The 22624-nt window shown below is 38.4% G+C and overlaps 1 protein-coding gene across 20 annotated transcripts in view; it reads right to left on the bottom strand.

The window, feature by feature from the left end:
* LOC123508378 (tight junction protein ZO-1-like) overlaps positions 1-22624 on the bottom strand; it is a 206367-nt gene that overhangs the window by 17765 nt on the left and 165978 nt on the right. For 13 of the 20 annotated variants that reach the window (XM_045262060.1, XM_045262071.1, XM_045262061.1 and 10 more), the window contains 9 exons: positions 21962-22126; positions 17299-17449; positions 17015-17166; positions 9696-9804; positions 9119-9301; positions 8612-8783; positions 6866-6931; positions 1515-1719; positions 450-621 (listed from right to left, as the gene is read on the bottom strand). In XM_045262060.1, the coding sequence (XP_045117995.1) occupies positions 450-621; positions 1515-1719; positions 6866-6931; positions 8612-8783; positions 9119-9301; positions 9696-9804; positions 17015-17166; positions 17299-17449; positions 21962-22126 (1375 nt within the window). Of the gene's footprint in view, positions 1-449; positions 622-1514; positions 1720-6865; positions 6932-8611; positions 8784-9118; positions 9302-9695; positions 9805-17014; positions 17167-17298; positions 17450-21961; positions 22127-22545; positions 22591-22624 lie in introns of all 20 variants that reach the window. The other 7 variants (XM_045262073.1, XM_045262069.1, XM_045262079.1 and 4 more) reach the window with 4 other exon arrangements.

Here is a 22624-nt window from a genome sequence, read left to right on the forward strand (position 1 = left end):
AAGATCTATTAGGTTGACCCATTCACCTGAAGCATTCCTACACACCTAAAAATTAATCAACATCCAGCTTTGGTTAAATAAATGCAGCCAAAGTGAAGGTCAGATGCTACTGAGTTGCATAAAATAGGTTAAAAGTCAGTTTCTCCTGTGCTACAGCAAAGCATTGAGTGTGCTGTGTGTGTGTTGACAAAAGGATGTGTGATTGATCAACCACACTCAAATACTACTGTGATATAGGTAATACTGTTAATAAGAATTATTCAAAAGATATCATGTTATTTATAGTATATTAAGCAATAATTACTCAAAAGTTAGAATAAACAAGAGTAAAATATTAAGAAAAGAGAGATTTAAATGTAAGTTAAAAAATAAAGTCAAACTAAACTACACCACAGGATAAATTAATAAAAAAAAGAGAGAAATCCTGCAAGATAGGTCAGCAATGTCACCTTAGTTTCTGACATCCAAATTGGGCCTGACTGCTGCTTCTCTACAATTTCCCGAACTTTGCGGAACCATGCCTCGGGCTGTGTGAGGCTGATGGTGGCGGTGAAGATGTGTGACCACAGCTTCTCCAGCTTCACACTCTGGTCAAACAGCTTCTTGCTGCTCATGCGGCCCCTGCCATGGGTGCAGGAGTCAATGAAAGAGAGATTAAGGGAAGTTTTCAATTATTTATTATAAGGTTAAGTTTTCAGTGACCTATGGTAAAAAAAAAAAAAAAAAAAAAAAAAAAAAAAACTTGATTACTGAACATCTCCCTTTTATAGCAAAAATTTATAATTGCTTTGATTACCATACCATAATTTGCTTTTTGAAAAGTTTCTTGATTTCAAATAGAGTTATTATCCTAAGTTATGGTGTGGTAACCTGAGTTATATCCTTAATCTGTTCCATAACCTACAGTGCAACCCAATTTCGGCACAAGTCAAATCTTAATTCCCCACTGAAACCAATGTGAGATTAATCAAACAATCCATTCCAGGAAAAAAATAAATAAATAAAAAAAAAATAAATAATAAATAAATAAATAAATAAAAAAAATAAATAAATAAATAAAAAATCAATCAATCAATCAATCAATCAATCAATACCACTTACGCTGCAACCCAACATAAAATGTAGTAATATTATGTAAATGAATCATAAAGATCAGTAAATGATGCAGAAAATTTGGTCAGCAGAGAGAGAGAGAGAGAGAGAGAGAGAGAGAGAGAGAGAGAGAGAGAGAGAGAGAGAGAGAGAGAGAGAGAGAGAGAGAGAGAGAGAGAGAGAGAGAGAGAGAGAGAGAGAGAGAGAGAGAGAGAGAGGGGGAGGTTAGCAGTAGGATTTGGGAAAAATATAAAGTATATACTGGAAAACAAGATATGTGGTGTAAAAGCAGTCATTGAGAGCTTTGATATAATGCTGGTGGCTGCTAATATTAGTTAGAGACTGTCAGAAAATCACAAATTTCAGCGACAACTTATAAATCAAGGTAAAAGTCATTGCGCAAAAACAGAACTACATCTTACTTAGGATAGCCGCTACGAAGCTCCTTCACAATCTGCTTGGACTCGGCCCTGGTGAAGATGACTATGGGATAGAACTGGGCATAATTGAGGCGGTCCACGGCATTGGGAGTGATGTCCAGTACTGCATGCTTCCCTCGGTCCATGATCTCCCTGATGGCACTGAGACGGATGATCCCGGACGGCTTCTCTCCACTGCTGTCCAGTTCTGTAACACACCCATACAAGTAAGCCAATGTGCTAACCTCTGCTGGACTCAAGTGTTGCACTGTTACACTGTCAATGGTGTACATAAACATACAAAACACAACTTGATGCCAATGTTTTGAATCTCACTCAAGCTCTGCCAAACACCACTGGTACTCTCAACTTCTTTTCATGAACTAACAGTCTTATAAGTGTTCCATTTGCTTCAGTTTGTGTAAAGGGTGAAATTTCACAAGTGCTTCTCTTAAATAAATAAATAAATAAATAAATACATGATAATAATAAAAATATTTTAAAAAATCTTGACCAAAGATAGCAAATATTCTTAAATCTTTCTCTGGTACAAAATATTTTAGATCAAGTGGATTCAAAACATCAACAAGAGTTTAGTTACTATCTGTTCACTTGTGTTATTAATTCTTTTTATCTACATATACACTCTAGTCTTTATTCATTTACCTACATTTACAATTTATTTAACACTATACAAAGTGGATAGTGTTATATCAGAAGGGGCTTCTATCTATAATCTTAATCAGCTCATCATATTTAGCTGTGAATACAGTTACTGCATTAAGCTACTGACAAGTTGAGACAAAGCTAACACACATCCTGCTGCTCCACAATGCAAGTAAGATGGTGAGTATTCTCTATCTTCCTGTTTGTGTGTGGTAATAAATGGCCTTCATATACTGTTATCTGAATACACTCCCATTCTAATCCAGTAAAGAAATGGAAAAATATACTATTCTTGAGCTAATCCTATTCACTATACCACTAAAATGATATATTTCTCACATTTCCTTTTGTTTTTCATAGGGTTTATACAAAATACATTTTTGTAGAGTAATTAATTATCCAAACATCTATTATGTTAAAGTTCCTTACATTAAACACACACATGGAAATTTCACTATACAAATAATAATATGCATCAAGCACACTAACTGCAATCCTACTGGTTCTTCCATAGTCTAAAGGCTGAAACAAATGTGAAAGTCAGTGTGACAAGTCATGCATCAGGGATTCAATCTACATAGGATGAGGGGCAGGCAGGATGTGTACACATGGAACATGAAACACAGAACAGCATACACAAACCTTGATCCGTCCCCCTGACACACACACACACACACACACACACACACACACACACACACACACACACACACACACCGCGTAGTGTAGTGGTTAGCACGCTCGACTCACAATCGAGAGAGCCGGATTTGAGTCCCGGTGCAGCGAGTCAAATGGGCAAGCCTCTTAATGTGTGGCCTTTGTTCACCTAGCAGTAAATAGGTACGGGATGTAACTCGAGGGGTTGTGGCCTCGCTTTCCTGGTGTGTGGAGTGTGTTGTGGTCTCAGTCCTATCCAAAGATCGGTCTATGAGCTCTGAGCTCGCTCCGTAATGGGGAAGACTGGCTGGGTGACCAGCAGACGACCGAGGTGAATTACACACACACACATATGGAGACGGGACCACACGAGCATAAAGCCCAGGCCCTGTAAAACTACAACTAGGTACATACAACTAGGTAAATACACACACACACACACACACACACACACACACACACACACACACACACACACACACACACACATTGGTCAACAGAAAACTTGTTGACTCAATGGGTTGATTGTGATACTAGATTTAGAGGAAGTGATTCACCATAGAGGCTTGATTTATTGTTTACCAAAGATATGGACAATATTATAAATTTGCAATGTGAAAGTCCCTTGGGTAAAAGCAACCATGTGTTAATGGTGTTTGATGTATTAAATGAGAATGAGACTGTAAATGAGGAGTATAAAGTAAAAAGACTCAGATATGCTAGAGCTGATTTCAGGAAATTGAGAAAATTCTTTGCTAAGGTGGACTGGAGTGATTTTGAGAAGGTTGAGGATGTCCAAAATAAATGGAATGAATTTTTGAAAATTTACAACATTGCGGTCGGGAGTTTTGTACCTAGAGGAAGACCAGGAGCCAAAAAAGGGAAAGTGTGGTTTAATGCTAAATGCATAAAGGCCAAAAATGACAAGGTTAATGCTTGGAATAGATGGAGGAAGCATAAAACTGAAAACAGATGGGATGAATATATTTAAAGTTAGAAATGAATAAGTCAAGACGATAAGGCTGGAGAGAAAGAAATGTGAGAACGATATAATTGACAAGTGCATAGATGAACCCAAGTTGTTTTTCAGACACATAAATAGTAAGATAAAATAGAGAGAAGGGATAACTAGGCTTAAAGTTGAAGACACAGTTTATGAGGAAGTGCAAGATACAGCAGAAGTAATGAATGAACATTGTAGTTCTGTCTTCACTGAAGAAAGAGAGTTCAACACTGATGGTGAAATTATTAGATGTAACTCACTGAGCACTATTTCCATAACATGATGAAATTTTTTAAATATTAAAGGAGCTTCATGTAAATAAATCAATGCGACTGGACGGAGTGTCAAACTGGATTTTGAAGGAATGTAGAGAACAACTAGCTGGAAAAAATCATAGTTTGGTGGTAACATCCTTGATGAAAGGTTTAGTGCCTATGGATTGGAAAAGAACAAATATCACAGCGATATTTTAAGGAGGTGGTAAAGAAAATCCTTTAAACTATAAACCAATGTCATTGACCAGTGTGGTGGGGAAGTTGTGCAAGAATGGTTAAAGAGAGATGGATGGAGCACTTGGAGAGACAAAATAAAATAACAAACTGTCAGTTTGGTTTTAAAAAAGGTAGGTGATGCTCCACAAATTTGCTTTCATTTTACTCAAGAGTGATTGACGTCATTCAAGAAAGAGATGGATGAGTGGATGCGATATATATCTTGACTTGAAAAAAGCATTTGATAAGGTACCACATCAATTTGTTATGGAAGATAAAGGAGTATGGAGGCATTGGTGGTAGATTACTTGAGTGGATGAAGGATTATCTCAATGACAGAGAAATGAGAACAGTAATACATGACCAGTGTCCATCATGCCTTAAGGTAACTAGTGGTGTCCCACAGGGATCGGTGTTGGAACCACTAATGTTTGTTATCTATGTTAATGACTTGAGTGAAAAAGTTGAAAGTTATATAAACCTGTTTGCTGATGATGCAAAACTGATGAGGAAGGTCGAAAATGTGAATGACTGTTTAGTGCTGCAAAGTGATTTAGATAAGTTTAGTAATTGGAGTATAACATGGCAAATGGAGTTTAACTTGAATAAGTGTAAGGTAATTGAGTTTGGTAAGAGTGAAAAGAGAATACGGTACAACTATAATATGAATGGTGTCAAATTGGAGATATCGAAAGAGAAAATGGATTTGGGAGTGACTATTACAGATGACTTGACTCCAGACAAACATATAAATAGTATTGTTAATGGTATGATGAATTTATTAAAGAGGGTGAGAGTGGCCTTTTTGTACCTTGATGAAAGGATGATTAAAAGGATATCAATTTCTGTGATACAACCGAAATTGGAATATGTGGCAGTCATGTGGTCTCCCCATAAAAATAAAAATATCATGAAGTTGGAAAGAGTGCAGAAAGCAATTACAAAGATGGTTCCAAATTTAAGTACGTTAACCTATGGAGAAAGATTGAGGAAATTGGACATCACTACATTGGAAGAGAGAAGGAAAAGAGGAGATTTGATACATGTTTATAGAATAGTTAATGGTATGGAGGATGTGAATAAAGAAGACTTTTTACTATTGGACACATGAAGTACATGAGGCCATGGTTTAAAGTTAAAAAAGGATTTTTGTAGAAGAGATGTCAAGAAGTATAGTTTCCCTCATGGAGTTGTGAAGAATTGGAATGAACTTGATGAGGAAGTTGTAATGGCTGGGACTGTGCATACTTTCAAGGAGAAATTTGATAAAAGATATAGAGACAGGACACCATGAGTTCACTACCCTCCCGTACACCACAACTAGGTAAATACACACACACACACACACACACACACACACACACACACACACACACACACACACACACACAGTATGCCTATGCTCAGATTGTATTTCAGGTACAATCTACATTTGTCAACACTTTTTATTTATTTATTTTTTTTATCTATTTATAATTCTTTTTTACTACATAAGCACCATTCAATAGACAGTCATCATGAAGGAAAGACTTTCATCTTGTTCTTGTCTATGCATTGTCCTATCTTATGACTGGCTCAGTGTAACAAATGAATGCAGATTACATTTAATTCACTATTTTTGTTGATTATATTGGATATTCTTGAGAATATCCAATATAAGAAACAATAGCATAAGTGCATGTAACTATGGATATCTGCCACAAAAATTTTACCTGTATAAATCTCATCATTCAAGTGACTGCAAAAACATTTTCATGGCTTTGTACAATTTTTCTCAATTTTCTGAACAAAAAGCTACATGTAACACTCATCCTCCTCAATCTATTGGGCAATATTTTTTAATCCAGTAACAGAGGTTCAGGAAAGGGAGAAAAATGCACTTCCTAATCCCTCGCCTCTTGTTTTCATTGTAGAATGCTTTGAGTCACAGTCAGTCACAGAAAGGCTGACACAATATAGTACTGCACATACTACTAACAAACTAACTGAATCAGAAAGTTCACCAATTCATGGAAGACAGTGTAGGGTTGGAACAGGGATAGACAACATCAATGATCATGCTAGGGAGCCAATAGAGCATTTGGGTCACTCTAAAGAAATAAAAGGAAATTCTACCAATGAAATTAAATGCTTGATTAAGCATTAGGATGCATCACACTTTCTAGATAAAATACTTGAGTGTTCATAGAAAAATCTCAGTGGACAGAAAGACAGAAAACTGATTAATATCTACTAATGACTACGGTAAGAAGTAATGTCCATCAAACACATTTCCTTTGCTTTAATGTCATGTTTTTAGCTCAATAGCTGAGGGAACATCTGAACATTATTAAAAGGTAAGGAAGGAATATGAAGACAAAAGTTTTGCCTTCCATAACTCAACCAACTTGTATTCTTCATGACATAAAGTCTCAAAGATTATCAACTCATAAAGGTATATTGAAAGATGAGCCAATGAAAGTCTGGGTCAATCACACCATGCTTGTCAAAATGCTGGGAGGAGGAGGAATTGCATTCGGTAAGACAGGCTTCCTTACCCCGCAGTGAGGGGTACGGATAGCCCCCGTAACATGGTATTGGCATAGTGAGCCGCATGTATATTCCTGAAAGTACCAGAGTGAGGAAGATTCTTCGTTAGGCTGGTTACATGGTTTTTTTTTTTCAGCCTTAGGCTATGGTCTGGAGTTGAGAAACACATGTATAGCTGAAACTACATAATATAAAGAGCAGTAGAGCAGTCTCTATGTACAGCACATCACTGAAAATAAGAAATGTTTCCTCAAACCAAAGGTTAGTATTTCACAGCAGCAATGTCAAGCAAAAATTAAGAAGTTTCATACATATTAAGGTCTTTCATGAAACAACAGACCACTGGTGAGCATTTTTTTTTTTTTCATCATATACTTAAAACGTATTTCCAACAAAATGCTCCAGCAAGGACACTGTTTTCTATTACATTAACAATTGCTTGACAAAAAATAAACTATACTTTTCTAATCCTTATTGCTAAGCATGAGGCAAAATGATACCTTTGTTAATAATAGGAAGCAATGAACAATGCCATGAAACACGAACCATTGCTGCTGGGAATATCATAGGGAAGAGAAAGAATGGGGGAATGTTTAACTAATCCTATACTTAGTTCTACAATGGAATAATGTGTTTGTTTATTGTGCATGGTGGTGGTGAGAGTGCTGGAGGATCATGAAGTAAGAGAAGAGAAGATGAGACAACCTTAATTTAATTTATTTCATATTTAAAAATAATATCTTAACAAAAACATGAAAATAACCTGTAAACTTAAATGAAAACATAGGCAAATTAACTATTGAAAAGGTCACATAAAACATTTACTTTTTAATCAGGGATTTCTATGGGATCCATTCTAGGATTGACCTCATCTGTTTCTCTCTTTCCCTCATTGTGTGGGGTGACTGGAGTGCAGTGAGCAGTGCAATGGTGCAACAAAAGTGCAGAGGATATGTACAGTGGTGGCTGTCAGAGCAATCTTGTCACAGCTCCATTAAAACAGCAACACAAAACTTTGTACCACACCAAAAAGCTAGCAAATGATTATGAAGTAAGCTTAATGTACAAATGCACAATGTACAGGAATAATGTGAAAGTTTAAGTCCATCCATCTCTAAGGTACTGTAAGAAAGTTATATAATCCTGATAACTTACATTACAGGGATAAATTTAGTGATATGATGGTATGAAGGAAATGGAATGCTTGGAATGGCATAGACTAGGTAAAGTAAAGGATTCATGGAAGGCTGTAAGGCATTATGGCAATGGAGTAATCTCATAGTAATTGGCAATCTATAAGTTCCTGGTGATGCTAAGACAACTTTACATTAAAACCAAGCAAAGAACACTAATTATAAGCATACATAAACAGCTTGTTCTCTGGTGTAAATGTTGTCCTTACATGTCAATATATATGAAGTCTGCTGCTGGACACTGCAGTCTACTATGTACAGAGTGATTTGATAATGTTAATGTAAAGTAGCATCTTAGCTAGAATATAATTTAAGATAAATGGACTTTAGTGGTATATCAAACTCTTCTTTCTTTCTTAATACTAGCATCTGTCAACACATGAAAACATAAATTCAATGGGTATACACAAAAAATTAATACAAGAAACTACACAAAAATATTTTTCATAGCTGCTCATTGGCAATCATAATTTTATACACTTGGTGCAGTGAAAACAAAAATAAAGAAACAAGCAGCTGGTGTGCCACAAACCCAACATGTTGAATCCATTGCAAACTTACGTGGTGAAGAGAACTTGTCTGGGTTTTCCTTGAGTAGCTTCTCACGTGCCAGGTCAGAGAGCGGCCCAAAGAGGACGATTGGCCGAACAAAGCCGGTGTGGCGAAGTGCAACCCTCTCATAGGCTGGGAATTTGGATACTGAGTCAGCAAACACCACATCCTCCCAGTGGTCCTGTGGGAATAATGGGAAGAGGCATAAGGAATTGTGCATGCATAATCATATATCTATCTGTCAACCTGCATACTAAGCCAGCAATCCCACTCTCAGTAACCCAGACAAGGCACCAGACATTCACACATACATCAAAGGGATAATCTTATAGTCCAAAGCACTACACCACAGGAACCCAGGCACAGCACAGCATAATCATGTTTGCATCTGAAGTTGGATAATTTTCTCCTTCACAAACAGATCTTTATCACCTTGACTATGCAGAGACACTCAGTATCCAAGCTCATGAAAGTTTTTCAGAAGCAATCTAACTGGCACGCAGGAGTAAAACTTACTTTGCCCAGTGACTTGGAACGTCTGGAGTTTCTCCGCCTCTTGAAAAAGCCACTGCGAGATTCTGACTGGGTTTGCTCCTTCTTGGCAGCATTGAACTGAGCGGTAGCAAGCTCCTCTGCCCTCGCCTTGTTGGGAATGATTCCCTTCTGTGTCTCTTGATTGTTGCGACCAATTCGGTGTACCTATGAAAACTTGGAATTAGTACATGCTGAACATATATTAACTTTCCTTTTCCTATTACTTTCTGCTCAGATAAGCAATATTGAATGAATTTTCAGGTACAACACTTGTTTTCTTGCCCCCTGCATCTGTAATGGAGAGAGAGAGAGAGAGAGAGAGAGAGAGAGAGAGAGAGAGAGAGAGAGAGAGAGAGAGAGAGAGAGAGAGAGAGATATTCCAGGACATAGAACTCTCATATCAAAATAATCAAAAGTGGCATTACAGGACAAGCACAGGAAGTACAAATGCAATGCATATTTATATGGAAATAACAATGAATGAAATATAATAAACTAATTAATGAATTGAATAAAAGTTGAATAATCAACAATAGGGAACAGCCCCTCCGTGCCTCACCTGCCAGGCGCCCACCACGCCATTGTGCAGTGTGTCCACCACCCGGAAGATGTCGCCGGACCGGAAACTTAACTCGGACTTGCCATTTGGCTCATAGTGGAAGTGTGTCCTAGAAATAATTGTTTTCTTAGTTAGAAAAGGAAAAGAAAAAAGGAAAGAAGAAGAAGAAGAAGAAGAAGAAGAAGAAGAAGAAGAAGAAGAAGAAATTAAATAATATATATATATATATATATATATATATATATATATATATATATATATATATATATATATATATATATATATATAAAACTTGTCTGTCTGTGTTTTTTTTTTGTGTGTGTGTAATATGATGGGCTATGAGACAGTCTATTTCCATCAGTGGGGCTATGGGTCTTAGTGGCGTGTATTTACCTAGTTATATTGTACAGGGTTCGAGCAGGGCTCATAGTGTCCTTTCTCCATATCTCCATTTATCATTTTTTTTTAAAGTTATGCACATTATGTGCTGTACCAACTTCATTACTCAATGCATTCCACTTCTCCACCGTTCTATGTGGAAAACTGTATTTTCCAATACCCTTCACACACTGCCTCTTCCTGATCATCTTTACATGTCCTCTTGTCCTTCCAGTTTATTCTGTCACCAGCACCAGGCCCTCCTTGTCTATCTTTTCAATGCCATTAACTATTTTATACATTGTTATTATGTCTCCTCGTTCTCTTCTATTTTGTAAGGTCAGCAGTCCTATTTCCTTCAGCCTTTCTTCATATGTTACGTCCTTTAGTTCTGGTACTATCTTTGTAGCTATCTTCTGGATCCGTTTTAATCTTATATCCTTTTTCAAGCTTAGTGACCACACCACTGTTGCATATTCCAACTTTGGACATATCATGTTCATTATAATTTTTGTCATCATATCTTTGTCCAAGTTCTGAAATGCCACTATTATTAGACAACATTTTATATGATAATCCAAATACCTTACTTTTGTGTTTTTCGGGGTTCATATTTTCCTGTATAACTACTCCCAGATCTTTTTCCTCTTTAGTCTTCATTATTTGTTCCTCTCCCATCAGATAGTTCCATACCGGTCTTCTCTTAGTCGCTCTTAGCATTTCTTGGCACTGAAGTGTGTGTGTGTATTTACCTAGTTGTAGTTTTACAGGACCTCGGCTTTATGCTCATGTGGCCCTGTCTCCATATCTACATTTATCCAATTTTTCTTTAAAGCTATGCACACTCTTTGCTGACACCACTTCCTCACTCAAACTGTTCCAAGTCTCAACACATCTTTGCAGGAAACTATATTTTTTAACATCTCTCAGACATCTTCCCTTCCTCAGTTTTTTACTATGCGATCTTGTGCTTTGAATGTCATATTCTTCTCTCAGGATCAGTTTCTCATTATCCACTTGATCCATTCCGTTAATCAATTTATAAACTTGTATCAGATCCCCTCTCTCCTTTCTCTGTTCCAGGGTTGGTAGATCCATAGCCTTTAGTCTCTCCTCATATGTCATCCCTTCAAATTCTGGAACCATTCTTGTAGCCATTTTTTGTAGTCTCTCCAACTTCCTTATGTGTTTCTTTTTATGGGGGGTCCACACAACTCCTGCATATTCCAATCTGGGTCTTATTATAGTAGTTATCAATTTCTTCATTATTTCTTTGTCCATGTAGTGAAATGCTAATCCAATATTCCTTAGCAAATTATATGTCTCTTAAAATTCTATCAATATGGCTTACCGGTTCATTGTTTTCTTCCATCGTCACTTCCAAGTCCTTTTCCTTTTTAACTTTTCTAGTTTTACTCCATCTCCCATCTTATAGATTCCCACTAGTCGTCTTTCACTCTTTCCTATTTCCATGACATGACTTTTGTCCACATTGAATTCCATCTCTCATTTTTTACTCCATTTCCAGATCTTGTTTAAGTCTTCCTGCAGTATTTCACAATCCTCTTTGTGTGTGTGTGTGTGTGTGTGTGTGTGTATTTACCTATTTGTTTACCTATTTGTGTATTACAGGGCCCGAGCTAAGCTCTCTGTGTCCTGTCTCCTTGTCCATTCCTGTCATATCTCTCTTTCATCTGATTGACACACCGCATCAACGACATGATTGCTCAGTTTATTCCACTTATCAATGCTACGATGCAGGAAACTGTATTTTCTCATGTCATTTAGACAGATGTCCTTTATTAGCTTTTTTCCATGTCCTCGGAGATAATTACTTGTGGTCACCTTTATCAACTCTCTATCCAGTATGTCAATCTTGTTCACCAATTTATACATAGTTATCATGTCTCCTCTTGTTCTTCTCTCTTCTAATGTGGTCAGCCCCAGCTTCCTCAGTCTTTCCTCATAGTCTAACTTCCTGAGTCCTGGTACCATCCTTGTTGCCAGCCTCTGTACCCTTTCTACCTTCTTCACATTTTTCTTCATATGCAGTGACCAGACACATGCTGCATATTCTAACTGGGGTCTTATTAAGGTACATAATATCTTCTTCATCATTCCTTCATCTAGGTAGTGGAATGCAAGGCCAATATTTTGAAGCATGTTGTATGTTTTCCAAAAAATCTTGTTAATGTGTTTCTCCGGTGACAAAGTGTTTTGCACGGTTACTCCTAAGTCTTTCTCCTCATTGGTCTCTTTAATTTTCTCATCACCCAGCCTGTAATCCCAGTTTGGTCTGTATCTACTTCTTCCCATTTTCATAACATGGGTCTTGTCTATATTAAATTCCATCTGCCACTCTACTCCACTCATATATTTTATCAAGATCTTCCTGTAACTTGTTACAATCTTCCACATTCTTTACTCTCCTCATAATTTTAGTATCGTCCACAAACATGTTCATGTAACTGTCAATTCCTACTGGCATATCATTAACATAAATCAAAAACATGATGGGACCCAGCACTGACCCTTGTGGAACTCCACTGGTTACCTTCTTCCACTCGGACTTCCTTCCTCTCACCACTGTTCTCATTTCTCTTCCCATTAAGTAATTTTCCATCCATTTTGCTAGTTTATCATTTACTCCTCCAATCATCTTTAGTTTCCACATCAGTCTATTGTGTGGTACTTTATCAAAGGCCTTTCTCAAGTCCAGGTAGATAGCATCCACCCATCCCTCTCTATGTTGTAGTATGTCAGTCACTCTTGAATAAAAACATAATAAATTGGATACACGATCTTCCTTTTCTGAAACCAAACTGCCTTTCACTCAGAATGTTTTCACTTTCTAGATACTCACTCCACTTAGCTTTAATTACTTCTTCACATACCTTGCACAATATACTAGTCAACGATACTGGTCTATAATTTAGCGGTTCCATTCTACTACCATTCTTATATATAGGCACAATGTCAGCTCTTTTCCACTCTTTCGGGACTAATCCTGTTCGTATGGAGGTTTCCACAATATCAAATATGGGTTCAACAATTGATCCTTACATTCTTTTAGCAACCTCCCAGATATGCCATCAGGCCCCATTGATTTATTAATATCCAGATTGCTTATAATTTTCCTTACATCTTCCTTAGTAACCATGATGTCCTGCATTTGCTTTATTTCCGTAGGCCTTCCTCCCATAAAATGCTCCTCCTTTGTAAACACTTTGCAAAAGTTGTCGTTCAAAATTTCAGCTATATCTCCAGCATCTTCATATACTTCTTCCCGTTTTTACCTTTTCTATTGCCTCCCTTTTATTTAGTTTTCCATTTATGAATTTGTAAAACATTTTGGGTCACTATCACAGTTTTCCACCACCCTCTGTTCATATTCCTTCTGTGCTGTTCTCCTTACTTCAACATATCTATTCCTTGCTGTTTTGTAGCCTTCTCTTGATAATACATCACTGTTTTTCTTAAGTTTCTTCCATGCCTTTTCTTTGTTCTTTTTGCTTCTTCACAATTTCTATTAAACCACTGTTTATTATTTAAAGTCCTCTTTCTGTAATATGGCACAAACTTTTCACAGCAGAGTTATACAAATCCATAAATTTATCGTATTTCAATTGCATATCCCTTTCCTGGTATACCACGGACCAGTCAATTTCATTAAAGAACTCCCTTATATGGTTATAATTTGCCCTAGTATAATTTAATTTTTCCTCCTGCTTCCACAATCTTATTCGTGCTTAATTCTGTATCCAGCTCAAAGCTTAGGACATCATGATCGCTTTTCCCCAAGGGACATTCATGTTCAATTTCCTCTTTTAGAGAGATGCCCCTGGTAAATACCAAATCCAACCTTGCTGCAACATCTTGTCCCCTGCACCTTGTTGGTGATCTCACCCACTGTGTCATCAAGTTATTTGTTGCTACCTTTAACAATTCTTCTGCCCACTCACCACCATTCACCACTTCGTAGTCTTCCCACACTATTTCTTTGCAATTAAAGTCTCCAACTATCATCACTCTATCCTTTCTGATGAGTTCTTGCTTCATTCTGTCTAGAGTATTTCTCATCACCATTTGGTACTGTTCATATTCCCAAGCACTGGTTCTGGGTGGTATGTATACTGTTATAATATTAATGTCCCTCTTGCCATCTGTTATAAGCATACTTATCACTTCCTCATTTCTCTTACTATAGTTCACCTCCTTCACTATCAGATCTTCCTTAGTAAGAACCATTATACCACCACCTCCTTTATTTTTCTATCATTTCTCCATACTTTGTAGTGTTTTACAACAAACCAGTCTAGCTTTATTTCGGGCCTTAGCTTTGTTTCCACTACACACATTATGTCCGGTTTGTTATTTCTTAGGTAATCCATACATTCTAGCCTCTTAGACAAAAATCCATCTATGTTCGTGTAAGTCACTTTTATTCCATTCCTAGTCTCATTCTTCCATGTAATGCCTATTCCGTCTGTTTTATCCACCACTTCTTTAGCCTCCCATTTCTCATCCTCCAAAAAAACTTGGTCTTTTCCTCCTCTGTTCTTTCGTCATTCCTCTCCTTCATCTTCATTCTCTCATCTTGTGACATATTTCTTCTTATGTAAATTGTTTTGGTTTCCTCAGAGTCCTTAAGTTTCCAAGCCCTCCTCAACAAGGCCTCCGCTGCCACCTGAGACTTTAATTTAAATTTTAATGGTCTATTCTTGCCTTCCTCAAAAGCTCCCATCTCACACTTTCTTCTACCTCAGCATATAGGTCCTCTTCTTCCACAGAGATCTTGTTCAGTAAAAACTTAATCCTGTCATTTTCCTTATCCCTCCTGTCCTGCCAGTTCCTGTTAGTTTCCTCCCTCAATCCTATTATGATCACACATTTTTCTTTTCAGCAATATCTCTCACCACATACTCATTTTCCTTTAGTGCCTTTACCATTTCCTCTGCGTAATCCCTTTATTTTCCTCTTCCTGCTTTTTACTATCTCCTAAACGACCTTTGTACCTCCTGATGTTCATGGTTCACTTCTTTCATCCTGGTATCAATTAGATTAAGACATTCCTCCTTCTTCAAGTCCCCTTCGGATATTTTATCTCCATTTCCATGAGTTTAGCCTTCATCTCTTCACATTGTTTCCTTAGTTGTTGGTTTTCTTTCTCCATCTCTACTTTTTCCTTCAATAGCTCTTTATTCGCTAGCATTAACAAGTAGATCTCTTTTTGAATGAATCATTCTCGGCTAGAACTCTATCCAGTTTTTCTTCTATGGACAAAATGTTTAGGAACTTACTTTCCAGTGCCTGGATTCTTGCATCCATGTCAAGTTTCTCCAGTCCTTTGGTGTAGTAATAAAACCTTCAAAGTCTCTAGTTTGCTTGGACGCCATTTTGTTGTTGTCAGCTGATTACGGCCAAACGATCACCGCCCACACTCCTCTCAGGGATCACTCTCCATATCACTCACTTTCAACACTAAGAGACAGTAGGACATTTACGGACACAAAACTTAGAGTTACCCGGGCCCTGTAATACCATAGGTATTTTCTTTCTTCCTGTACGCAGCCGGAGACGAGCTGTCCTCTCTCAACGACGGCGTTGATAGAGTACCTTAATAAGACTGTGGTCTTATTAAGGTACATAATATCTTCATCATTCCTTCATCTAGGTAGTGGAATGCAAGGCCAATATTTTGAAGCATGTTATATGTTTTTTCAAAAATATCTTGTTAATGTGTGTGTGTGTGTGTGTGTGTGTGTGTGTGTGTGTGTGTGTGTGTGTGTGTGTGTGTGTGTGTGTGTGTGTGTGTGTGTGTGTGTGTTTATTTACCTATTTGTGTATTACAGGGCCTGAGCTAAGCTCTCTGTGACCTGTCTCCTTGTCCACTCCTGTCATATCTCTCATCTGATTGACACACACCGCGTCAACGACATCACTGCTCAGTTTATTCCACTTATCAATACTACGATGCAGGAAACTGTATTTTCTCACGTCATTTAGACAGATGTCTTTTATTAATTTTTTTCCATGTACCCGGAGATGATTACTTGTGGCCACCTTTATCATCTCTCTGTCCAATATGTCAATCTTGTTCACCAATTTATACATAGTTATCATGTCTCCTCTTGTTCTCTCTTCTAATGTGGTCAGCCCCAGTTTCCTCAGTCTTTCCTCATAGTCTAACTCCCTGAGTCCTGGTACCATCCTTGTTGCCAGCCTCTATACCCTTTCCACCTTCTTCACATTTTTCTTCATATGCGGTGACCAGACACAAGCTGCATATTCTAACTGTGGTCTTATTAAGGTACATAATATCTTCTTCATCATTCCTTCATCTAGGTAGTGGAATACAAGGCCAATATTTTGAAGCATGTTATACGTTTTTCCAAAATATCTTGTTAATGTGTTTCTCCGGTGACAAAGTGTTTTGCACGGTTACTCCTAAGTCTTTCTCCTCATTGGTCTCTTTAATTTTCTCATCACCCAGCCTGTGTGTGTGTGTGTGTGTGTGTGTGTGTGTGTGTGTGTGTGTGTGTGTGTGTGTGTGTGTGTGTGTGTGTGTGTGTGTGTGTGTGTGTGTGTGTGTGTGTGTGTGTGTGTGTGTGTGTGCAAGACTGCCTGCCTTTCTTATAGACAGATAGAAGGATAAAACCTATAAATCTATAACCAGAGTGACTGGCTGTAAAGAAGAGTAGACATAGCACCTGTTATTCCCTGCTGTAAGGATGTTAGCATGATATATGAAGAAATAGAGAAAAATTACAAATATAAATAAAGAAATATGTAGATAGATATAAATGGAAAAAATAGACATTAAAATTTCCTGGACACTGTAAAACTGATAAAAGACAAACAAAATAAAAATAACATATGTTCTTCCTTCATTCTTAAACTACTGTTGGTGAGCAAATATCTTGTGATGAAGGAATGCTTACTTTATATAGAAGAGATCTCCTTTCTGGGTGTTAAGGATTGATTCATAGTCATGTTTGCGTGTCTGTACAATAAGGTCGATCTGGTTCTGAAGACTCATGAGGTAAAGAACAGCCTCCTCTCGGGTCACTCCTGCCATGTCCATGTCATTGACCTGACAAGGCAGAGAAGAGGTCAACCAGGTATATAAACATACACATACACAATCTATTACAGAAACTGAATATATCAAACACTCAAAAAAGGTTACGTCACAACTATAACAGAATGAACAGGTAGGCTGTACCTTTAGTATCTTATCGCCGGGAATAAGCCCTTGCAGCTGTGCCTGAGATCCGGGTTGAACTGCTGTCACGAAAATTCCCACCTCGTTCCCTCCTGTGAGTCGAATGCCCACGCTTCCCTCCTTCTTGAAGCTCACAAAACGTGGGTCTGGTCTACACGTGAAGCAACAGCGAGTCAGAATCATAGAAATCTTGTCAAGCCATATTAGTTCCAGATTGGTCACTCAAACAGTTATATTCAGAGAACTAATTGTAAGTGGACTGATTAATATCTTCAAGTATTAATAAGGCATACTGGCAAAATGGTGACTGAAGAGAGAGAGTGAACATTATACACCTAATTCACTGTACAATAATTGATCTTTTTTTTGTATGTAGTTCAAGAAAACACATCCAATCTGAAACAAAATATTGAGCCTTTTCATTTGGACATAATCTGCAGTAGCTAACAGGTTCATTCCCATAGAATGTGTTCGTCTTTTCTGACTGAGTTAGAGAAAAGTTTGGAAGCGTCAGAATAGCACCAAATGTGGTTGTGATATGGCAGTGCAGGAGGGCAAGGCAGCAGTACTAGTCTTGGTGAAGCTGTTATCACATCAATGGACATTTCCAAACAGACACAGACTTGAGTCAGCACTTTGAGGAGAATGACATGACTGGCAGACAAGCCATTCTTTTTGTCATGTCCAAAAACTAATGAGGTCTACTGACTCAACATGATGACTCAAATACACCCTGCTGTTGGAAATACATAAATGTGAAGGCTGTCTAACACTGAGTGGCTCTCAACAGATCAACAAGCACTTGTATTACAGATGAATTTTCTCCTTCCTTTATATGATCTGTTAAAGTGATATATGTTTGAAAAATTCCTCCCTAAACTCTTGTTTTGATGAATATTGTTCATTCATTCTTGTCAATCAATTTCTAAAACAAGTAAGCAAAGCCAATACAAATGTACCAAGTAAACTAAATTCATTGACAAGAACACAACTTTACTTATTATGTGTGTGTGTGTGTGTGTGTGTGTGTGTGTGTGTGTGTGTGTGTGTGTGTGTGTGTGTGTGTGTGTGTGTGTGTGTGTTTGAGCTCATTATTTCCGATGTAGGCCTGAATTCATCTCGGTCGCCTGCTGGTCACCCAGCCAGTCTTCCCCATTACAGAGCGAGCTCAGAGCTCATAGACCGATCTTTGGGTAGGACTGAGACCACAACACACTCCACACACCAGGAAAGCAAGGCCACAACCCCTCGAGTTACATCCCGTACCTATTTACTGCTAGGTGAACAGGGACCACACATTAACAGACTTGCTCATTTGCCTCGCCGCCCCGGGACTCGAACCCAGCCCTCTCGATTGTGAGTCGAGCGTGCTAACCACTACACTACGCGGTGTGTGTATGTGTGTGTGTGTATTTATATCCCCCATGAATTTCAGTTTGTACTGCTTGAGGTCTCTCACCAGAATGTGACTCCTCAAGCTGAATCAATATCCACAATTCATACTTCTTACTTTCCACTTGAAGTTTCATGACTTACTTGGTCCAAATAACTTTCTCAGACAAATTAATAATGCACTGAAAGCAGCATAACAGCAGATCTTGACTATTATATCACTTGAACACACATTATTTACATATAACTCAAAGCAATACTCAACAACGGGAGAAAAAAAAAAAAATGCAAGTATTAGTGATCTGTTGCAAAAATAAGCTTTCATGATAATAAAAATCTTGTCCAGTGATTGCACTACTATACATGTATACATAAATTATTTAGCTTTCTAGTTTGAGAATAACCAATCATAATCTTGATCTCTTCCCTGATCTTTATGCCACATGTGCTGTTACTGCAGTGTTATGAGAGGCAATGTGTTTAGTCACGAGGAAGGAAAGTTCGCCACCACACAGACTCGTCTTCCTGTTGAGAGCCTCTAACAACCACTAGCTACAGTTGTTACTCCAGCTACTGTTGCTGCTCAGATGAACAGCTCTTACTCCAGGCACTACACACAGCGAGGCCCAGGTAAACAGCCAGTCAACACTTGGTCATAGAGAAATCACACTCAACACTTGATAAAAGTTATCTTAACACAGAGCCTATCAAATTACTCTTCAATAGCATGTGGTGTTTGCCTTATATGGTGAGCTCTGTAGGAACGCAAGGGTACCATATTTGTAATAACATTTACTGAATTGTATTTCAATCTTACACAGCTTGCATATGAGAGCTTACTACCTATTTAAAATACTACATCAGACAATGCACTACAGTTACTCAACCAGATCCTCATGTCACTGTCATATCATATCCACAAACCAAGAGAGGAAGTGACCAGAAGTTAGAGTGCATTAACTATTAGTTAGGAAGACAGTGCAGTATAAGTTAAGTTTTTGTGTCAAGGGGCAATGAGAGAGAAAGAGGGAGCTGTTGGGGAAGGCAGAGGAATGGGAAGTGGAGGAGGAGGAGGAGGAGGAGGAGGAGGAGGAGGAGGAGGAGGAGGAGGAGGAGGAGGAGGAGGAGGAGGAGGAGGAGGAGGAGGAGGAGGAGGAGGAGGAGGAGGAGGAGGAGGAGGAGGAGGAGGAGAAGGAGGAGGAGGAGGAGGAGGAGGAAGGGTGGGGATGCCTCCAAGATGTTAAGATCCACCACCAAGTGTTATTTGCACCCAGTTTCATTCACGTCCTTCACAATGAAAAGAAATATGGAAAATTTCCACAAAATTATTATATATTATTTAAAATAAGATTTTCATATACAAAATTATTTTGGTACTGGAAATATTTTAATCAAAATCCAAAATGATCTGGAGAAAGCACAATGCAGTAAAATCTTTCCTTCAATAAAAGAAATTTTCAAAACTTGGAAAAAGTCAGATTTGATACTTAAATATCAAGAGAAAAACATGGCACTAAAATGACATTTGAGCTTGCATAGTGATAAGCCAGCCCCTGAGGCAAGAGTTCTCCACCTCTAGAGATGTGCGGACAGAGTCACAGAGAGAGTGGTCAACCTTGGACTTCTTGGTGCCTCCCAGACATGACACAGATCAAAGGAACACCAGAAATTGGCAGATAAGCTTTGACAAGGACAGATGTCAACTGTGTGATGCTGCATCTGGGTAACAGTGAAACACAAGCATGAATGCAAACGCTACAACACCAAAGTAAACAACAAACTGGCACACAAGTTGGATGTTGACCAGTCTCTGTCTCTCTCTCACTCTCGTTCTCACTCTCTCTTTCTCTCTCTCTTTCCTTAGCGTCTGCAAACACCTCTGGACTTGCCACCAGTCAAGCCAACCATTATTCAATCACACCCCTTATAACACACACCACTGGCAACACACAAAGCTTGCCTCTACAGCCTAAGTGACTCTCATTATTCTTGATCCCTTACAGACTCTTACCAACTTATCAAGAGCAACCAACATATAAATAGGAAAGTAACCATACATATTTCTGTGATGCTATACATACACTCTTCTGAATCAAAGCTACTTCCTCTCCTTCCACAGTTATGTCCTAAATCACTGCTGTTACATGTCACAAGAAACATGATGAGATTGCCTAGAATGAGCACAGAATAAGACTGATCTGCTTGATCAAACTTAGTCCTTGTGTGGTGAAGCAATAGCTGTTCCTTTCTCTCAGTTACACTCTACAGACTTGTTGATGTGCCACAACTGTACAGTCAGTAACTGAATGCATACAGCCTATCTCACAACTCTAGTGAATGATCCTTTTTATGGAAGAGTTCACTAAAAAGCAAAGCAATTTCATTATGCAAAATCACTCCTAATAAGTGTATTTTTTGGAAAGCCTTGAGGCCAGAGGGAACACCCAGTAAAACACCAGAAAGCTACCTTCATTTCCACAAGGTAAAACACTGCTTGAACTGACTACCAGCTGTACTTACCAGGAACGACTTCTGACTTTTTTCAGTAACCCCGAGAAGTTGGACTCAACAACTGACAGACATAATGGAGAACAGGACTGAAGAGCTGGAGCGACTGTGTGCTCATTGTTGTATAAATGTTAAAAACAAGACAAAATGCCTCACCACTACCCACATGGGACCACTAAAGAAAAGAAAACAAAACAACATTTCCACAGCTAAAAATAAACCATAAAAGCCTAGAGCACTAATATTCTCTTCTAAACAAAACAAATAGATCAGAACTAAATCAAACTGCATTCCACTTCCCTAAAAAAGAGCCGTACTCAAATAAACAAAAAAAGTATAAGAACCAATTAAAATAGCTTGCACTAACACTGTCAATCTAAGGTAAGAGTCAAATGAAAGCCACTTCAACTGAGAGGGAAGCTAAGGGAACCAGCAGGTGACATTTGAGTCTTTCAAAGTGATGAGGCCAATTTTAGCTGCATAATTTAATCAGTGGTTGCTTGTTGGTTTATGGCACGAATGAGAGATGCAGAACTCCTCATCTCAGAAGGTCAGCCCATCTTCTGCAATGCTTCACATCACTCTGTGGACACGGAGGGAGTGAATGAAGAAAAGAGGCCACAGCAATAGCTTGTTTCATTATGGCATCACAGCTTAAGAAAGAGTTGAGCAAGAGGAAAAATTAGTACCAAGATTAGAATATGTCAGCCAACCACATGAGAAATGGCAGGAGAGGAAGTGAGCAAATGGGCGGAAAACCTACACCTTGGATGGTGAGTTTTGGCCTTCCTTGGGTGCATGGCGGGTGTAGTAATCCTCAGGACGGGGGAGGGGAGGGCGTGGGGGAGGAGCGTCATCCTGGGGGGAGCCCTGGTCATCTAGACCATATTGAGCTTCCCCAGATGACATGCCCAACCCAGGGTTATACCTGAACACAACAGCAGCAGTGGGTTATGGCAGTGCTTGGGGAAGGACTGAGGCAAGCGCTCTCTCAAACCCTCAAGGCACAGGTCTCTCATCTGCCGACTGCTCATCAACTCTTATTTACTATGCAAGACAACAATATGCCAAAAGATCTAGCCACATAACAGTACTGTGGTAAAAATATTGTGACTGCTGATTTCTTTTTCTTATTTATTTATTACTCCTTTTTTCCTGATGATTGGGTTACCTCATTAACCCCAGGATTTCCCCTTATACTTGCAGGAAAAGAGGAAGTCAGACTGAACTAAGTGTTAATTTTGTGGGATCAATGAGGATGGCTGTGACATGGTGTCTATAGAGGGTTGGAGAGAGGGACTGGCTTCAGGAGTGCATTATCAAGCTTTGAACAAAACTGTGCCAAACCTGGTGAAGCAGAGTACTTTGCTAACCCATGGTTGTGTGATTAGACTAGGGTACAAAAAGGAGAGTAGCATTATTTAGA

This window comes from Portunus trituberculatus, chromosome 24, assembly GCF_017591435.1.
Source record: "Portunus trituberculatus isolate SZX2019 chromosome 24, ASM1759143v1, whole genome shotgun sequence".
NCBI classification, from domain to species: Eukaryota; Metazoa; Arthropoda; class Malacostraca; order Decapoda; family Portunidae; genus Portunus; species Portunus trituberculatus.